The sequence below is a fragment of the Embiotoca jacksoni genome, unplaced genomic scaffold, assembly GCF_022577435.1.
Source record: "Embiotoca jacksoni isolate LCO1_2020_lvr unplaced genomic scaffold, fEmbJac1.0.p SCAF_39, whole genome shotgun sequence".
In the NCBI taxonomy this organism is placed as follows: Eukaryota; Metazoa; Chordata; class Actinopteri; family Embiotocidae; genus Embiotoca; species Embiotoca jacksoni.
The window spans coordinates 1,175,187-1,194,555 of NW_027185391.1; the positions used below are offsets into that span (position 1 = coordinate 1,175,187).

General features: G+C 45.5%; 1 protein-coding gene across 3 annotated transcripts in view; it reads left to right on the plus strand.

Moving 5' to 3' along the window:
* The window catches only part of akap1b (A kinase (PRKA) anchor protein 1b), a 23,264-nt gene extending 4,121 nt beyond the window's left edge, over positions 1 to 19,143 (plus strand). For all 3 annotated transcript variants that reach the window (XM_069166513.1, XM_069166514.1, XM_069166516.1), the window contains exons 2-11: positions 2,504 to 4,065; positions 6,341 to 6,465; positions 7,244 to 7,370; positions 7,458 to 7,585; positions 8,385 to 8,562; positions 9,141 to 9,291; positions 12,044 to 12,111; positions 12,205 to 12,278; positions 12,358 to 12,423; positions 15,381 to 19,143. In XM_069166513.1, the coding sequence (XP_069022614.1) occupies positions 2,529 to 4,065; positions 6,341 to 6,465; positions 7,244 to 7,370; positions 7,458 to 7,585; positions 8,385 to 8,562; positions 9,141 to 9,291; positions 12,044 to 12,111; positions 12,205 to 12,278; positions 12,358 to 12,423; positions 15,381 to 15,443 (2,517 nt within the window). In that variant the 5' untranslated portion in view covers positions 2,504 to 2,528 and the 3' untranslated portion in view covers positions 15,444 to 19,143. The remainder of the gene's footprint in view (positions 1 to 2,503; positions 4,066 to 6,340; positions 6,466 to 7,243; positions 7,371 to 7,457; positions 7,586 to 8,384; positions 8,563 to 9,140; positions 9,292 to 12,043; positions 12,112 to 12,204; positions 12,279 to 12,357; positions 12,424 to 15,380) is intronic.
* Positions 19,144 to 19,369: the final 226 nt, after the last annotated feature.

Consider the following 19,369-nt stretch of genomic DNA (forward strand, 5'->3'; position numbering starts at 1 on the left):
GGTTAAAGTAGTGAATTATATTTGATGGGAAATATGTTTGGTTCATGATGGTGCATGAGCTGAAAAGTTAAAGCTTCCCGATGAAGTTCAACTTCCATCACCTGCTGTGAAAACACACGCTGACACAGACTGTCACTTTCTGGCTATAAAACATATTAATAGTTTTCTCAAATAGAAAGTTATTGTACACAATGAGCAGTTTAAAGTGGAGTCAGATTGTGTCAAAGCTGAATGAATAAATGAGATTATTTCTTGCATAAACTTGAGTTTGAGCTTCTTAAGTGCTGTTGACATGAACCTGTAGCTGAAGGAGCTCCGTGCCGCCGTCGTCTGAAGGAACACGTTCAGTACATTGTGCACAAAGTATTACATGACCTCTATGAATACCAGATATCACAGCATTTTACAGGGTTATGTTTGTTGTGTACTGAATAGCAGAGGAATCCTCCACCCACGGGGCTGGGAGGTGGATGGTGTTGGCTTTCCCACTTGGGAAGGAGTCTTCATGGCTCTCCATTATTCAGGAGGAGAGGTGCACCCTGGGTACGTTTGAGTGTGTTCTTCCCCGGTCAGAATGTGTGACGGAGAGCGAAGCCACTAAAGTAAAAGGATGTCAGCGTGTTTTCCAGACGGTGTTGCGTTGTGTGAATGAAGCACTGTGACTTCCATCAATGAACACACGTGAACTGATGTCTGGGAAGCATCTTTCTGTTGTTTTATGGATGACTGTGTCCCAGGGGGCCACTGAGGCCCGCAGAGCCCCCTCCAGGCCTGCAGGGGGCCCAGGGGGCCACTGAGGCCCGCAGAGCCCCCTCCAGGCCTGCAGGGGGCCCAGGGGGCCACTGAGGCCCGCAGAGCCCCCTCCAGGCCTGCAGGGGGCCCAGGGGGCCACTGAGGCCCGCAGAGCCCCCTCCAGGCCTGCAGGGGGCCGCCGAGGCCCGGCGGTGATTAAGTAAAGAAGGTGGGAGCGCCAGCAGCAGCAGAGGTCAGAAGTCCAGTTCACTGCTGCGTCTCCGCTGTCACGCTCCACATATACGACTTACACAGGAATCTGAGAGCAGCTGAGAGAGCTTGGCAGGACGTGTCCCAGTCACGTAACCCCATGTGATGCATTCCTTCAGGTGGAGGCCGGCTGCTCCGCAGGTCTGTTAAGGAAAGGCATGTGCACACGGCCTTTTTTTAACACGGACAGGGAGTCGCCTCCTGCGGGGGGGGGGGGGGGGGGGGGGGGGCACACCAGGAAATGCACATGGAGAGGGCTGGTCCACTGTGAACAGATGGGGGTGGGAGGAAAGGGTTTGTCGTTCTCATTCAGTGGTTTCTATCATAACTATTAAAATAAGAGCTCTGAATAGGAACCGCCCAGCTGGAGTTAAGTGACACCAGTTTCAGCCGTAAATCAAACCGTAAAAATGTATTGAATTTGTATTTCGTGAGAGAAATTGAATGGGAGTTTTTGAAGAGTTTTTTTGGAGCCAGCCCCTGGTGGCCATCGGGGGTATTGCACTTTAAGGCACTTGTGCATTGGCTTCACCCAAAGGTGTTCGTTCTCCCAGAACAGGAAGTAAAGGCTCGGTTAATGCTTTAAGACACAAAGCTGAATTTAAGTTTCAGTGTTTTCTTCACTTTGTTCAACCGGCTGCAGAAGTCGTGGCCGCAGATCCACACCGACCAAATATATAGGAATATACAGTATATATAGCAATATACAGTATATATAGCAATATACAGTGTATATATAGGAATATACAGTATATATAGGAGTATATAGGAATATACAGTGTATATAGGAATATACAGTACATATAGGAATATACAGTGTGTATATATAGGAATATACAGTATATAAAGGAATATACAGAATATATAGGAATATACAGTGTATATATAGGAATATACAGTATATATAGGAATATACCGTGTGTATAGGAATGTACAGTGTGTGTATAGGAATATACAGTATATATGGGAATATACAGTGTATATAGGAATATACAGTATATAAAGGAATATACAGTATATAAAGGAATATACAGTGTATGTAGGAATATACAGTATATATAGGAATATACAGTGTGTATATATAGGAATATACAGTATATATAGGAATATACAGTGTGTATAGGAATGTACAGTGTGTGTATAGGAATATACAGTATATATGGGAATATACAGTGTATATAGGAATATACAGTATATAAAGGAATATACAGTGTATGTAGGAATATACAGTATATATAGGAATATACAGTGTGTATATATAGGAATATACAGTATATAAAGGAATATACAGTATATATAGGAATATACAGTATATATAGGAATATACAGTGTATATAGGAATATATATATATATATGATGAAACTTCTTCCAAAACCTGAAATGACTACACGCTACATACATTGGATTACACAGGAAGTAGTATTCAGCATGAACTGTCTCCTGACTAACGTGTGTGTGTGTGTGTGTGTGTGTGTGTGTGTGTGTGTGTTTTGTTTCCAGGTGTAGCTGCTAGTGTCCTGAGGAAATGCCGCTGAGGTTTCGCTCCTTCCTGCCGTACACGCTGCCTGGAGTCCTCGCTCTGATTGGCTGGTGGTGGTACACCTCACGGAAAAAAGAGCGGCTCATCGGCCTCGAGGGCACCGAGGGAACTCCGGCCGCCGCGGACCGTAACACATCTCCAGCAGAGGCCAGCAACAGTTGGGTTGAGAGAGGCGCTGACACAGAAAGCCCTGCCCACAGACCTGCGAAGGTCAGCAGCCAGAGAACAGAACAGGAAAATATTTCACTTGTCGGGGACACTGACGTAGCACATTCACTGAGAGGAAACTGTGAAGAAGATGCAGCTCAGTTAGGCAGAATAGAACCAGAGGAGGCCCACGAACCTTCCGACTGGACTCTACCATCACTCGGTGAAGAAGACAGCCTACAGGTGTCGTTACACCGAGACCCAGAGAGAAGCTCCTCCCCCGCCCCGCTCACTGAGCTGGACAAATACCTCGTCACAGAGCCGGCGCGTGCTCTGGAGGCCGCGGTGGAAGAGCTCGTCTCACCCTACCACGCCACCAAAGTCACAGCATCACACCTGAGCGATGCGGAGAGGCCGGAGCCGGAGGGGGAGGTGGCCCGGTGCCACGTCACCGCCAGCACACAGGAGCAGGCGGCTGTTTGTGCGCTCACCCCGGACGACGTCCACCGGGGGATCCCGTCGGAGGCCGACTCCCTGGACACGCCCCCGTCAGCGCACGACTTTCTCCAACATACCCTGACCAGCACACCCGCCACCCCGCCTCTCACCTGCACGGCCCTGACCGCCGCCCAGGTGACCCCTGGAGAGGTCCAGGTGACCCCTGGAGAGGTCCAGGTTCACCGCAGCGCCACAGAGGACCGGGAACTGGAGCTGCTGGCCGCCGGACTCATCAGTGAGGTCATCTCGGCAGCCACCCAGGAGGTCCTCGGGGTCACCGGCTGCCAGGACGCCGACGGCAGCGCTGCACCTGCGAGTGGCCGCCTGCGCACGCAACAGGAGCCAATCAGAGCGCAGCAGCACCTCCTGATGAGTCCCTCTCAGGTGGGCTGCGAGTGTAACATCACGAAAGAGAAAGAAGAGCCAGGGGTGCCCAACGGATGCTCGTCGGTGTGGGAGCCGATAGAGGTCAGTCACAGCCTTCATCAGACCAACAGTGCACAGAGAGGCCACTGGGCGACGCCGTCGCCGCCGGCAGGGCAGAGCAGTCCCGGGCTCAACATGAAACTGAAAGGCTACGAAGCCACGGCGCTGGCCGAGGACTCGGCCTGCAGCACCTGTCACTCTGAAGATGGCGTCAGCAGCGAGGATCTCCTCAACAGCACGTACGACGGCCAGATGGATGCCATCCAGGTCACGGACTTGTCGGCTCGAGAAGCCACGCAGCCTCAGTCTCTGGGGGAGTCCGTCACGGAGGCTGCGGTTCTGGACGTCGCTGAGGACAACTCGGCGGTGTGTGAGCTGAAGAGGCTCAACGGGATGGGTCTGAGGAACGGAGCTCACGGGACCTGTGAGGTGGAGACGGACCAGTCGGGAGGTGAGACGTCTCTTTATTCTGAGCAAATACTAATAGAATGTTTGGGAGGTTCACAATCTGATAAAGATTTAGCGTCAGATACCAACGTATCTGAGAAACCCCCAAAACGTTTCACCTGCAGCGGTTGTGAGTTTGAGACGATGGACTCGTGTAGGGACCAATCAGAGGCCTCCCTCCGGGCTGAGGAGGAGGAGCCTGCAGGCGGACGCGGGATGAAAAAGTGCTTCAAACGACGCTGTTGCAGTTTGATCGTCAATGATGTTAATTTATATACAGTACATATAAAAAAAAATAAGGCAATGTCAATTCTTTTCTTTATTTGTTTCTTTTTTTTCCTCTTAAAAATGAGAAAGACGTGATTTAAGTATCGTCCCAATCAGCAGTATGATTAAAATCTAAACAATATCCATCTGTGTTCCTCCCTCACTGTTCGACAGGAAACGCAAGAAATTAATAAAATATAAAGAAATACAAATCCTTACAATACTCATCACTACATGTAGTATCGTCAGATTGGTCAGATCCACCGCTGGCTCCTCCCCCAGCTCGTCCAAATATGGTCACTTCCTGCTCCAAACTGCTCCGAACTAACAAGATGGTGACGGACAGAATCTGAACTGGAGGATTCATAACGTTCACAAACCAACGATGACATCACTGATGGTTGATGACATCACTGATGGTTGATGGTTGGTTTCATTATTGTTATTAAAATGGTCTCGGACCTTGAATTTGGTGAATACAGAATAAATCCACATGTTTACTGCATTTTCAGCTTGTAGTCAGTCTGAAAATTTCTGGAGAAGTAGAAGATTGAACTTGTGTGCTGAATGTGTTCTGGACCAGACGGTGTGTGAAGGTTTCCACCTGACGGAGCTGCAGACCAGCCGTGTGCTGGGATGTTTGGATGGAAACATGAGCATGTTTCTCTGACTAACTCTAATGATCCGTCACAAGCAGGACGATGTGTAAAACGGGTCCAGCAGGCGGTTCTGAGAGTCCTGGTGTGGACTGAACCGGAGCAGAACAAAGATGTCTCTCACCATTGTATCTTAAATGTATTGATGATAAACAGTAGCCGTTTTTTAGTATTTATTATAATGATCATAAAGTGTTTTTAACAGAATAAAATCCGTTGAACCATTTGAATCAAACCGTCACTGGCGTTAACCTCATCGTTAATGTGATCGCATCACAAGTGGCCCGCTGTCAGTGTCTGTTCACACCTGGTATTTCATGCGTCTCCACATGTCTTGAATGACCACTTGTGATCTCACTTTCTCGCTTGTACATCACGAAAATGTACAATAAGAACAGAAACATGAGTTTAAGCAACTCATTAAAGACTCATTTTAATTCTAAATGTATGCTGTTGTTTTGTTTTTTTTACTTTGAGTGAGTTTGTAATTCACAACTCGAACCATCAGCACCCGATGGCTTTGGGTCAGATTGATGAATTGCTCCAGCACGTCTCAGATGTTGTGGATCAGTGAACTGCTGGAGGGGGCGGAGCTCCGCTACAGCTGTGGGCCTCGTGTCAGATAAACTTTTAAAAAAGAAAAGAAAAATCCAGAGGAGTGTTTGATGAAACAAGTTTGTATTTTAAATCTCTAAACAGCTGCGTGTTTTCAGTTTTCAGGTAAATCTCTGCTGCCGTCTGTTCGTTCAGCTCAGATTTTTTCAGGTAACAAAAATCAAACAAATAAGAGAAGAAGAGGTAGATCTTCAGGTTAAAGATTAAATGGAGGAGAAAAAAGACATTAAAAAAAAAAAATCAACCAACCTGCTGTAACGTGACGGGAACACGTGGAAGCACCGGATCAGAAACAAACACAGAGAGCTGCATTCATTTATTTTTGTATTGTGTATTCAGTTGAGTCGGCGGTCTTTCAATGTGTCCCATGGGGCATTGAAGGAGGTCTGAGCAGATCTGAGCTCGTCTTCACAAAGATTCTTGGAATCCTCTCAGAGCTCCTGACGGCCTGAAGACTTCTTGTCAGGAACTCTGATCCAGGAAAGGACAGAAACCCTGATCTCAGTGAGGAGGTGTGGTCCACCCCGTTGCTAGGTGACCAGGAGGAACTTTTAGTTCGATGACTGTTTGTGAATACGACTGCTGATCTCAAGGCGTCCTGGCTGCTTTCATACCTGTACCTGTAGTTTACCACATCTGATCCAATCACACCTGGACGTGTGGGATCGGATCCAGAAAGGGCTAAATTATTGTGTGTGTGTGTGTGTGTGTGTGTGTGTGTGTGTGTGTGTGTGTGTGTAGGTTCGGATGTGAACAGTATGGACTCCGTGGACAGCGGCTGCACGATGGGAGCAGGCGAAAACCAGAGCAACCACTCTGCCTCCTCTGGCTCGGAGCTCATCGTTTGGGAGATCGAGGTGCCAAAGGTGAGTCCGGACAGCCTCACCGTCTGCTTCACCCCCAACACCACGTCACCAGAGAGGGCCGTCCAAGGCTCTATGATCATCCGTTAGCACAATGTTGTCCTGTTTCCGTCCTGATAAAATGGTTCTGATCCAGAAGTGTCTTCAGCTGCAATACCAGCGAGTGCCACTAGAGGTCGGCTCCAAAAAGCCTCCGGCTCCATAGACTCCCATTCAACTTCTCTCATCAAATCCAAAGTGAATAAAATGTGTCCATCAGTTATCTCGGTGTTGTTAGCTAAAGTCACTCCTTCTTCTTAGTTTTCTGGAGGTCCATCTGAAAATAATCCCTCATTCATTAGAAAAGAAGATTCAAGAAGACCTGTTTTTGGGGGCGTGTCTGTTTGATTGACAGGCCTGTGGTGCAGTCAGGTTACAGCTATCGGTGGGCGGCGATCATTCGAATAGATCTCAAAACAGTTCTGAGTGACTGTGGAATATCAGTTTTGTTTGAAAAGCTGTAACATCATCAGACTGAACCGGTGCGTCGGTCCACTGTGAAGCTGCTTCTGGATCCTCTGGGCTGTTGGCTCGAACATGTTCTAGGTTTTATAGCTTCTTTGCAGAAACCTCATTATTTGAAGCATCGTCTGTTGCCAGGCCAACGACTGTGTTCCATCAGGATGAATGGAACCGACTGCTTTAAATTCCTCATGACGTGTCTGAGCTGACAGCGGGCGGACGTGGCGGTGAGCCGCTTGGTCACGTGTCTGCGTGTCGTTGACTCGTCTTCCTGTTACAGCATCTCGTCGGACGTCTGATCGGGAAACAGGGAAGATACGTGAGCTTCCTGAAGCAGAACTCCGGTGCAAAGATCTACATCTCCACGCTGCCGTACACACAGGAGTTCCAGATCTGTCACATAGAGGGTGAGTCTCCAGGAGCGGGGGCGGGGGGGTACCGGTGTTGAGCCGGACCGATGGTAGAAACCGGACCTGTGTCTGATCTGTCGGCAGGTACGCAGCAGCAGGTGGACAAAGCTCTGTCACTGATCGGGAAGAAGTTTAAAGACCTGGATCTGACCAACCTGTACGCTCCTCCACCGCCCCCCCTCACACTGCCCTCCCTCCCCATGACCTCCTGGGTAAGAACACAGTTCTGTCTGCTGCAATGTACACATGTATGCAAAATATATTCATCTACAAACGGTCCTTTACTGTGGGAACGTTTGTAAATGAGAAAATACTGAGATGTTGTGCGAGTTTAGTCTCCAGGAAATCAAAATAATCAACGCTAATTGAAACAAGATTTTTCTGCAAAAATCGTCATCAGCAGAAGTAAAGTATTAACGGCATTAAGTAAATCTTTTCAGACAAAACTCACTTTATCAACACAAATAATTCCACATTTACAACCAACAGAAGGAAACCGGAACAAGAGGAGAAACAGGAAGTGACGGGATTCGTGGGAAATGTGTCCTTCACATTAAAATGATGATTAAATGTTTGTGATCAAAGGAAGTGATTCCATATTACTGGATGTTAAATGAGTTTTGTCCACACGTCCAGTTGTCAGAGACGTCTCTTTGTTTGTTTCATCCAGCAGGTCTATGTGTTGAATGAACATGAATTAAACAGCATCTAAAGCTCTTATTTTGACAGCTGATGTCGTCCTTGTTTCTATATTCCAGTCACAGACGCTCTGTTCTGGAAACATACGCAGCTTTTAGGACCTTTTAGGAGCTTTGAGGAGCTTTGATCTCCACGGTTCTCCAAGTTCAATAAATACGTTAAAAAGATCCGAACTAAATAAATAGCATTTTTGAGAAAATCTTTCGCAAAATCTAATATTTTGATCGCAACAATCACAAAACACTAGTTAAAATCCTGGAGGGACCGATTGATCATATGAGACTCTCAATAACTCCCTCTCATGTCCTCCAGCTGCTGCTGCCCAGCGGCGTGACGGTGGAGGTGATCGTGGTGAACATCGTGTCGGCGGGTCACGTGTTCGTCCAGCAGCACACCCACCCCACCTACCACGCGCTGCGCAGCCTGGACCAGCAGATGTTCCTGTGCTACTCCCAGCCGGGGACCCCCGCCCTGCCCTCACCGGCTGAAGGTAGCCGCACCCCTGCTGCTGCACAGGAGACTTGGGGGGAGGGGAGGAGGGGCTGCATCCATTTCTGTGGATGAATCTTTCTTCAATTGTTCACTTGAACTTCTGAGCTAATAACATTTTGGAGGTCAAAGGTCACCATGACCTCATGTACATCCCTTTCTTTTGAACAGGGTATATTTTATTACATCCGACACAAACGTTCACATGGACTCGAAGATGAAGGGATTTAGAAAGGTCGAAAGTCAAGGTCACAAAACACGTCTGAAAAATTCATACGTTGATTATTGCAAAACGTCACACGAGTATGTAACTGGACAAAATGATGTGATGATATTTTGTGTCAATGTTGCTGCAACAGGATGACTGACAGGAGGTCACATTACGTCACATGATCGTAACACGGCTGGAGACGTGTTTCTGTAGCTTCTAAAACATGGATCCATATCTGAAGCGTTGTCTGCTGTCATGGCAACAGCTTTGTGCTCCATCAGAATTAGATTTATTATTATTATTATTATTGATATTATTGATATAATGGGAGCGCCCAGGCTGACCTGCCTGTGTTCTGCCTCCCTCAGTGGGGGTGATCTGTGCCGCCCCGGCGGTGGAGGGCGCCTGGTGGAGAGCTCAGGTCATCACCTTCTACAAAGACACCAGCGAGGTGGAGATCAGATACGTGGACTACGGAGGCTACGACCGAGTGAAGATCGACTCGCTGCGGCAAATCAGGTGAGTGACTCACCGAGTCCTTCTTCCTCTGAATGGAGGAAGTTCACAGCTAAATCAGCTTCTGTTGGGAATCATTTCTAAAATGTTCTGGCTGAATTTGTTGGGTTTTAAAAGTCCGAGCAGTTTTTCACCTTAAACATCTTGCGATCACAATAATTAAGGCAAATTCAAGCAAACTTGAATTGCAAAGTTTGCAATTTTTTTTTAACATTTCCACTATTTTACCGCAAAAAACTGTTGTCATCAGAATCTGAGCTGAAAATATTAAAACAAAGTAAATCTTTTTAAACAAAACTCTCTTCATTAACAACAATAACTCCTCATTTCCAACCAGAAAGTCTCTGCTCCTGTTTTCATCTCCAAATAAAACTGTTCACCGGAGAAACAGGAACAAGAGGAGAAACAGGAAGTGACGGGGTTTGTGGGAAATGTGTTCTTCACATTAAAATGATGTGATTAAATGTTTGTGATCAAAGGAAGTGATTCCATATTTTTTCATTTATCAGGTGGTGATTAAATAAAAATTGCATTTTTCCTTCTGAACTTGCAACAATTCCTGCAATTTTACGGAAAAAAACCTCAACAAACAAATTATATCAAAAAAATTTATCAAATCTGCCACAAAATCAAACATTTCTGATCTCAACAATCACAAAAGAACTGAGATAAAACTCATTTAACATTTAATATGGAATCACTTCCTTTGATCAGAAACATTGAATCAGATAATTTTAATGTGAAGAACACATTTCCCACAAACCCCGTCACGTTATTTGTTAATCAAAAGTGAATTTTGCCTGAAAAATATTTACTTTTATGTCATTAATACACAGATTCTGATGACAACTTTTTTTGCAGTAAAATAGCGGAAATGTAAAATCGCAAGCTACTGCAAATATTGGGGAGTTTGCGTATGGATGGATGGATGGATGGATGATGGATGGATGGATGGATGGATGATGGATGGATGATGGATGATAGACGATGGATGGATTGATGGATGGATAGATGATGGATGATAGACGATGGATGGATGGATAGACGATGGATGGATGGATGGATGGATAGACGATGGATGGATGGATGGATGGATAGACAATGGATGGATGGATGGATGGATGGATGATGGATGGATGGATGGATGATGGATGGATGGATGGATGGCGAGATGGAGGGATAGATGGATGGAGGGATGGATAGATGGATGGAGGGATGGATAGATGGATGGATGGATGGGTGGATAGATGGATGGATGGATGGATAGATGGATGGATGGAGGGATAGATGGAGGGATAGATGATGGATGGATGGATGGATGGATGGATGGATGGATGAATGATGGATGGATGGATGGATAGATGATGGATGATAGACGATGGATGGATGGATGGATAGACGATGGATGGATGGATGGATGGATGGATAGACAATGGATGGATGGATGGATGGATAGACAATGGATGGATGGATAGATGATGGATGGATGGATAGACGATGGATGGATGGATGGATAGACGATTGGATGGATGGATGGATAGACGATTGGATGGATGGATAGATGATGGATGGATGGATGGATGGACGATGGATGGATGGATAGACGATGGATAGACGATGGATGGATGGATGGATGGATAGATGATGGATGGATGGATAGACGATGGATGGATGGATGGATGGATGGATGGATGGATGGATGGATGGATAGACGATGGATGGATGGATAGATGATGGATGGATGGATAGACGATGGATGGATGGATGGATGGATAGACGATGGATGGATGGATGGATAGATGATGGATGGATGGATGGATAGACGATGGATGGATGGATGGATGGATAAGACGATGGATGGATGGATGGATGGATGGATAGACGATGGATGGATGGATGGATAGACGATTGGATGGATGGATGGATAGACGATTGGATGGATGGATAGATGATGGATGGATGGATGGATGGATGGATGGACGATGGATGGATGGATAGACGATGGATGGATGGATGGATGGATAGACGATGGATGGATGGATGGATAGACGATGGATGGATGGATGGATGGATGGATAGACGATGGATGGATGGTTGGATGGATAGATGATGGATGGATGGATGGATGGATAGATGATGGATGGATGGATAGACGATGGATGGATGGATGGATGGATGGATGGATAGACAGACGATGGATGGATGGATGGATGGATGGATGGATAGATGATGGATGGATGGATGGATGGATGGATAGACAGACGATGGATGGATGGATGGATGGATGGATGGATGGATGGATGGATGGATAGACAGACGATGGATGGATGGATGGATGGATGATGGATGGATGGATGGATAGACAGACGATGGATGGATGGATGGATGGATAGACAGACGATGGATGGATGGATGGATGGATGATGGATGGATGGATGGATGGATGGATAGACAGACGATGGATGGATGGATGGATGGATGCTGACTGAATGAATTCATCCCTCAAAGGGTCATTTTTAAATGTGCTTATTGTGATTGCAGAGTTTCCTGGAGGAACTGATCCTCTGACATGAACTGTTGTAGAAGTTGATGAACATGTTGAAACCTTGTTTGAACCTCAATCTGTTAAACAGTTCAACCTTTCTTTTACTGCCCCCTCTGGTGAAAAGGTTCACTTCTAATTCTGACTGTGTGTGTGTGTGTGTGTGTGTGTGTGTGTGTGTGTGTGTGTGTGTTCTGTAATGGACTTCTCCAGGTCGGACTTTGTAACTCTGCCGTTCCAGGGAGCTGAGGTGCTGCTCGACAACATCGCTCCTCTCCCAGGTGTGTGACCACCGTTTAACCTTCATTAAATGCTCTCTAACATGTTCGACCTTGTTCAACCTTGTTCAACCTTGTTCCAACCTCCTCCATCAGGAGAGGACCGTTTCTCGGCCGAGGCCACGTCGGCTCTGGAGGAGATGACCCGAGGAGTGGCGCTGCTCGCACAGGTAAGACCACCGTCCTCCTGAAACCTTCCAGAGGACCACGGTCGGCTCCCACTAACCAGCTGTCTGTCTGTCCGTCCAGGTGTCCAACTATGACAACAACACAGGCCTCCCGCTGGTCCACCTGTGGAACATGGTGGGAGAGGAGGTAAGAGATCAGGGGTGTCAGGTTGAGGTTCTGTAACCGTAGATCAAAACGTTCTGAGGCAACATCTCTACACGGAGCAGGAAGTTAAACCTGATGAGTCACCGGTCCAACCTTCATCTCTTTTACATTTCATTACATTACATCACATTTCATTACATTACATTACATTTCATTACACTACATTTCATTACATTACATTACATTACATTTCATTACATCACATTTCATTACATTACATTTCATTACATCACATTTCATTACATTACATTACATTACATTTCATTACATTACATTTCATTACATCACATTTCATTACATTACATTTCATTACATCACATTTCATTACATTACATTACATTACATTTCATTACATTACATTACATTTCATTACATCACATTTCATTACATTACATTACATTTCATTACATCACATTTCATTACATTGCATCACATTATATTTCATTGCATCACATTATATTTCATTACATCACATTTCATTACATCACATTTCATTACATCACATTATATTTCATTACATCACATTTCATTACATTACACTACATTACATTTCATTACATCACATTATATTTCATTACATCACATTTCATTACATCACATTATATTTCATTACATCACATTTCATTACATCACATTTCATTACATCACATTATATTTCATTACATCACATTTCATTACATCACATTTCATTACATCACATCACATTTCATTACATCACATTATATTTCATTACATCACATTTCATTACATCACATTTCATTACATCACATCACATTTCATTACATCACATTATATTTCATTACATCACATTTCATTACATCACATTATATTTCATTACATCACATTATATTTCATTACATCACATTATATTTCATTACATCACATTATATTTCATTACATCACATTTCATTACATCACATTATATTTCATTACATCACATTACATTACATTTCATTTATCGGACTCTTTTATCCAAAGCGACTTACAATACGTTCATTTCAACCATGAGGATACAAAACCAGAACAACAAGAATCAAGAAAATATAATTTCTTCCAGAAAGCCAAACTACAAAGTTCTATCAGTAAGTTCTATGTTAAGATACTAAAGTTCTACTGTTCAAGATAAAGGAGGAGGAGGTGTGTTTTTAGTTTGCAGCGGATCTCTTCATCATCATTTCCTGAGTTCTGGTGTTGGTTCAGAGTTCTGGTTCTGGTTTCATCTCTTCATCATCAGTTCCTGAGTTCTGGTGTTGGTTCAGAGTTCTGGTTCTGGTTTCATCTCTTCATCTTCTGTTCCTGAGTTCTGGTGTTGGTTCAGAGTTCTGGTTCTGGTTTCATCTCTGATTCTGAACATGACCAGAAGCTTCACGTTAGGTTTACTATCAAACTCTGGAAATCATCACGGAGACTCTGATGATGGTTCAGGAGGTCTGAGACCATGAAGACACCTGGAGACGTGTTCTTGGAGACGTTCAGGGTGTCTCCGTCCAACTCTGGAAGAAGAGCCTCCTCCTCCTCCTCCTCACCACTCCTCCTCCTCATCACTCCTCTTCACTCCTCCTCCTCACCATCACTCCTCCTCCTCACTACTCCTTCTCCTCACCACTCCTCTTCCTCACCACTACTCCTCCTCTTCACCACTCTTCCTCTTCACCACTCTTCCTCCTCACCACTCCTCCTCACCACTCTTCCTCCTCGCCACTCTTCCTCCTCACAACTCCTCCTCCTCATCACCACTCCTCTCCTCACAACTCCTCCTCCTCATCACCACTCCTCCTCCTCACAACTCCTCAGTGTTTCAGTGTTTCACTGTTTCAGGTTTCAGTGTTTCAGGTTTCAGTGTTTCAGTGTTTCAGGTTTCAGTGTTTCAGTGTTTCAGGTTTCAGTGTTTCAGGTTTCAGTGTTTCAGTGTTTCAGGTTTCAGTGTTTCAGTGTTTCAGGTTTCAGTGTTTCAGGTTTCAGTGTTTCAGGTTTCAGTGTTTCAGTGTTTCAGGTTTCAGTGTTTCAGGTTTCAGTGTTTCAGGTTTCAGTGTTTCAGTGTTTCAGGTTTCAGTGTTTCAGGTTTCAGTGTTTCAGGTTTCAGTGTTTCAGTGTTTCAGGTTTCAGGTTTCAGTGTTTCAGTGTTTCAGGTTTCAGTGTTTCAGGTTTCAGTGTTTCAGGTTTCAGCGTTTCAGGTTTCAGCGTTTCAGGTTTCAGCGTTTCAGGTTTCAGCGTTTCAGGTTTCAGCGTTTCAGGTTTCAGCGTTTCAGGTTTCAGTGTTTCAGGTTTCAGGTTTCAGTGTTTCAGGTTTCAGTGTTTCAGGTTTCAGTGTTTCAGTGTTTCAGGTTTCAGTGTTTCAGGTTTCAGTGTTTCAGGTTTCAGCGTTTCAGGTTTCAGCGTTTCAGGTTTCAGCGTTTCAGGTTTCAGCGTTTCAGGTTTCAGCGTTTCAGGTTTCAGTGTTTCAGGTTTCAGTGTTTCACTGTTTCAGGTTTCAGTGTTTCAGGTTTCAGTGTTTGTTTTTCAGGTTTCAGTGTTTCAGGTTTCAGTGTTTCAGGTTTCAGTGTTTCACTGTTTCAGGTTTCAGTGTTTCAGGTTTCAGTGTTTCAGGTTTCAGTGTTTCAGGTTTCAGTGTTTCACTGTTTCAGGTTTCAGTGTTTCAGGTTTCAGTGTTTGTTTTTCAGGTTTCAGTGTTTCAGGTTTCAGTGTTTCAGGTTTCAGTGTTTCACTGTTTCAGGTTTCAGTGTTTCAGGTTTCAGTGTTTCACTGTTTCAGGTTTCAGTGTTTCAGGTTTCAGTGTTTGTTTTTCAGGTTTCAGTGTTTCAGGTTTCAGTGTTTCTATGTTTCAGGTTTCAGTGTTTCAGGTTTCAGTGTTTGTTTCAGGTTTCAGTGTTTCAGGTTTCAGTGTTTCAGGTTTCAGTGTTACTGTTTCTGTTTCATCATATTCACCTGTCGTCCTGCAGGTGGCGTCGGTGAACCGGACGCTGGCGGAGCGGGGCCTTGGGGTCTGGGTGGATGGATTCTGAACTGTTGACCCGCTCTTACCTCCACACACCCGCCCCCCTTATCTGTGGTGGTCCCCCACCGGGCCCCGGGTCCTCCTGGGGGGTTCTGACCACTACACACACACATCACTGGATCCAACAAGATTGTTTTTGCTTTTTTTTTCTTTTCTTTTTTTTTTTTTTCTCAGTTTTGCTCCTCCCCCTCCCCCACTCCTCATAAAAAAAAATTAAAGATGGTTTGCAGGCATTATATCCGAGAACACAGCAGTACTTCAGATCCTCCAGGCGTCCTCTGGTTCTGGTTCTGGTACACAGAAGAACATCCTAACGGACAGGAAAACGTTCATTTTTCTAAGAAGAAAATCTATATTGTAACTAAAGGTTCAGCCAGTTTTTGTTTTTGTTGTGGATGGTCATGTCTGATGGGAGGACACGCCTCCATCTACCCGTGTGGAGCCGGTCTGAGTTCGTAGTTGTCTGAAGTTGCTCCATTTCAACGTGACGGAGGAGGGAGATGCACTGATCTCCCAGCAGCCCCGGCGGACAAGGACGCCGTCTCCTCACACGAGGACACCGTCTCCTCACACGAGGACGCCGTCGCTCTGCTTCTCCAACATGCAGCCACCAATCACAGCACATCACTGAACCACATGGAGCTGCGTATCTCTTGGTCTAAATATTCCCATGATGCATTTCTCTGACGGCCTCCAGCGAAGGAGGCACCTGAAGGCCTGATTTTGTTCTCTGCTTTTAACGACTGACACAAAGATCCACTCTGAGTTTGTTGCAGCACCCTTAAATCCCCAAAACGTTCTGAGAGCAGCACAACGTATAAAATGACGTAAATCTTCTGATGTCGGATGGAAATAATAAGAATGATTATTGGACTGTAGGAAGTGGATGAGGTTTCTGAGATTTATGGCACTACAACAGAGTTGGAGTGCGTCGTCTTAATGATCGAACACAAAGCTGCTGCTGTGGATGTGAACTCTGACTGATGTAGGAACCAAACACTACTCACACAGGAATGTTTACATTCAGCTGGTGTCATTAGTTTGCTCTGCTGATGGTCAAAGGTCAAAGGTCAGCCTTCCTCCCATCTTCACATGGGCATCCCGTGGGGAAATGACACACGGCTTCAGGACGGTCAGTGTGGGTGTTGATGTTGGAGGCAGGACGAATAAGACGAAAAGATCCGAGTGACGTTAACATGCCGGATCAGAACATCCCATTGTGCACTGGTCGGTACCGTGAGAGATCCGCGGGTCGTAACCACTTATCACGTGAACGTAACTAGTCGGTTACAGTTTCTGAGGAAATATGTTTTTAACTTCCAGCTCCTGTTTAGATGCTGGTCCTGCTGACCTGAATGTAGACTGAAGGAAACGTCTTTACTTCTAACATTTAATAGTGTCCCCCTGCTGAACGCCCTCCGTTACAGACAGATGTCAGAACATCTGCAGCCACTCGGACCCCCGTGGTGAGCACAGAGCGTCAGCACGGCACCACAGAGGACGCTGCTCTGATCTAATGAGCCACGCTGTACGGTGGAGGTCTGAGTGCATTTGTGCAACAGCAGGGTGCATTGTGGGAAGGAGGCGGGCCACGGAGGTGGGGTGAAGCTCTGTTGGGAAACCTTTCGGTTCTGACCGCACACGAGCCGTCGTGATGAAGGCAGAGACCTCAGGGTGAAGCTCCCCGACGCCCTGCAAACATAGAGTCAGAGGTGTTGACTCCTCAGATCTCATGGAGATGTTTGGTCCGGGAGGCCCCGCCTCCTCGCCTGGAGGGAAAGGACCTGCCGGGAGCTCAGGACTCTCTCTGAGGTCCATTGGAGCCTCGGCAGGTCTGAGAGGTGAAGGAATTTGGCTGATCGGTGTACGTTCTGTGGTGAAAACCAGCTGACTGGTCTTTATTCCACACTGAGCACCGCGTCACTCAACGACTTCGTCCAGGTCACGTTTAGACAAACTGATGTTGTGTTCCAGATGTTGTACTCGTGTTCCTGATGACATCCTTCCATCACTACACCAACAGTCCTCTGACATGTCAGGACTCTTACTGTGTAGTACAGGAAGTAGTGTTGTTTCACATCACACACTGACAGGAAATGACCTCATCATGTGAACACATCACCCTCCAAAATATCTGCATCTTTAATTATTTTACCCAGAATTCAGTGTGTTTTTGTGTCCTCTGTTTAATACTCAATAAACACACTGATTCTTCTGTCCAGCAGCAGCAGTGGAAAAGAAACATGTTGTGTTCAGGAACAGCTGCAGCTTCCTCACACGCTTTTAATTTGAAAATCCTTTACGTTGGTGGCCCCGCCCCTTCCTCTACGGAGCCAAGATGCCAACCATTTAGGGCCACAAGTAGAACATCTGGAACACAGCATGAGTCTGCTGGATGAGGATATGATGTCAGGTGTCTTTAAGGGGTGTGAAGGCTCATCGTGACCAACCAGACTCAAAGTGAAGTGTAACATGATGGAAGAACCGTCCGGCCCGTTCAGTGAAGGAGACTCTGGTAAGAACTTTGTTAAAAGAGGGAATTATTTCAACCCATTGTAAACTAAAATCAGATGCTTTACTTAAGATGAGTTTAAACCTGCTGCCGACAGAACGACATCATCATCAGCCTTCAGAGCTGCTGGTTCTGGTTCTGAGTGTTCTTACCCCACCTTCCCTGTGTTTGCACTTCTCATGAGATTCAGCCTGAAGGAGCTGAACCAACCCGATGATGACTGTAATTCTAAAGAACATTAACTCCATGTACTTCTTATTTTTTTAATGAAGTCTTTAATGGAAATGAAATCACTGTTACTCTAGCAATAAGGCAGCTTTATTTTGATGAATATAAGGACGGGGAGGGGGGGGTATGTGTTATATTGGACAAGTCAGAGCAGCAGTTAACTGTTGTCAAGCAAAGTCTTCAATAATAGATCTCAGGAACGGGTCGCTGGCTGCTTGGTGGATCCACCTGCTGATGGAGGGAGACGTGGGGATTTCAACCACGTCGTGTAGACAAGAAGTGTCGGGAACGACAACAAATAGGAACAGGAACTCGCTGCTGACGACAGGTACGCCCAGGTGGACCGTGCCCTGAACTCTGGCTGTCAGGCGGCCGCCTGGAAACCCCACATTTTGACAGGACGCACTACATGTTGAGTTGGAACCGGAGCAGGAGCCATATTGTTTCACCTAATCTATCAACTCATGTCTGGTCCTCCTCCTTTTTTTTTTTTTTTTAACCCAGATTAAATATGCCATGCTAGTACGCCCGCGCCCCCCCCCCCCCAACCCTACCCCTCTAACAACAAGCCCTGCCGCCCACAGAAACCTTCACTACACCTTAAAGATCAAACTAAGCTTTTGTTCATTTCTCTGTAAATAAGATATTTGACTGTACTTTTCTATAACACTGGAGAGAAAGATATAAAGGGAACATTGTTATTTTTTATGTTTCTGTTTGGTTTGTTCTGGTTCATCCCGCTTCCCCTCCTTCACTCACTCACTGTTCTCCAGCTATGGGACTGAGTGTTAAAGTGTTTGCTTAGCTAGACAAGTCATCATTGGATTATTTAAATGGGTGTTAGGCTGTTGTGCCCAAAAGCATTTAACATGTACAGATCTGTTTTTTTTTTGCTAGTCTCATCTGAAGTTTGATTTGTTGATTGTACAGATTGATTAGGGACAAAATAAAAGTTATTCAAAGTGTTTGTGATACTTTTTTCCATGTCTTCATTGGTGGTAGGAGTGATTGGAAGCTAACCAGCCCAGCGGTAATTAAAGTGGGTGGAAGGGTGAAGCATGGGCCGAAGAGCCTGTTAAAGGTGGAGCCTGCTGCAAACACATGCCACACCTCTCCCTTTGGAGGCCCCGCCCCCAAATCCCTGGTCGTATATTAATGAGACAGAGCAGCCACGTACTGAAGCAAAGCTAACA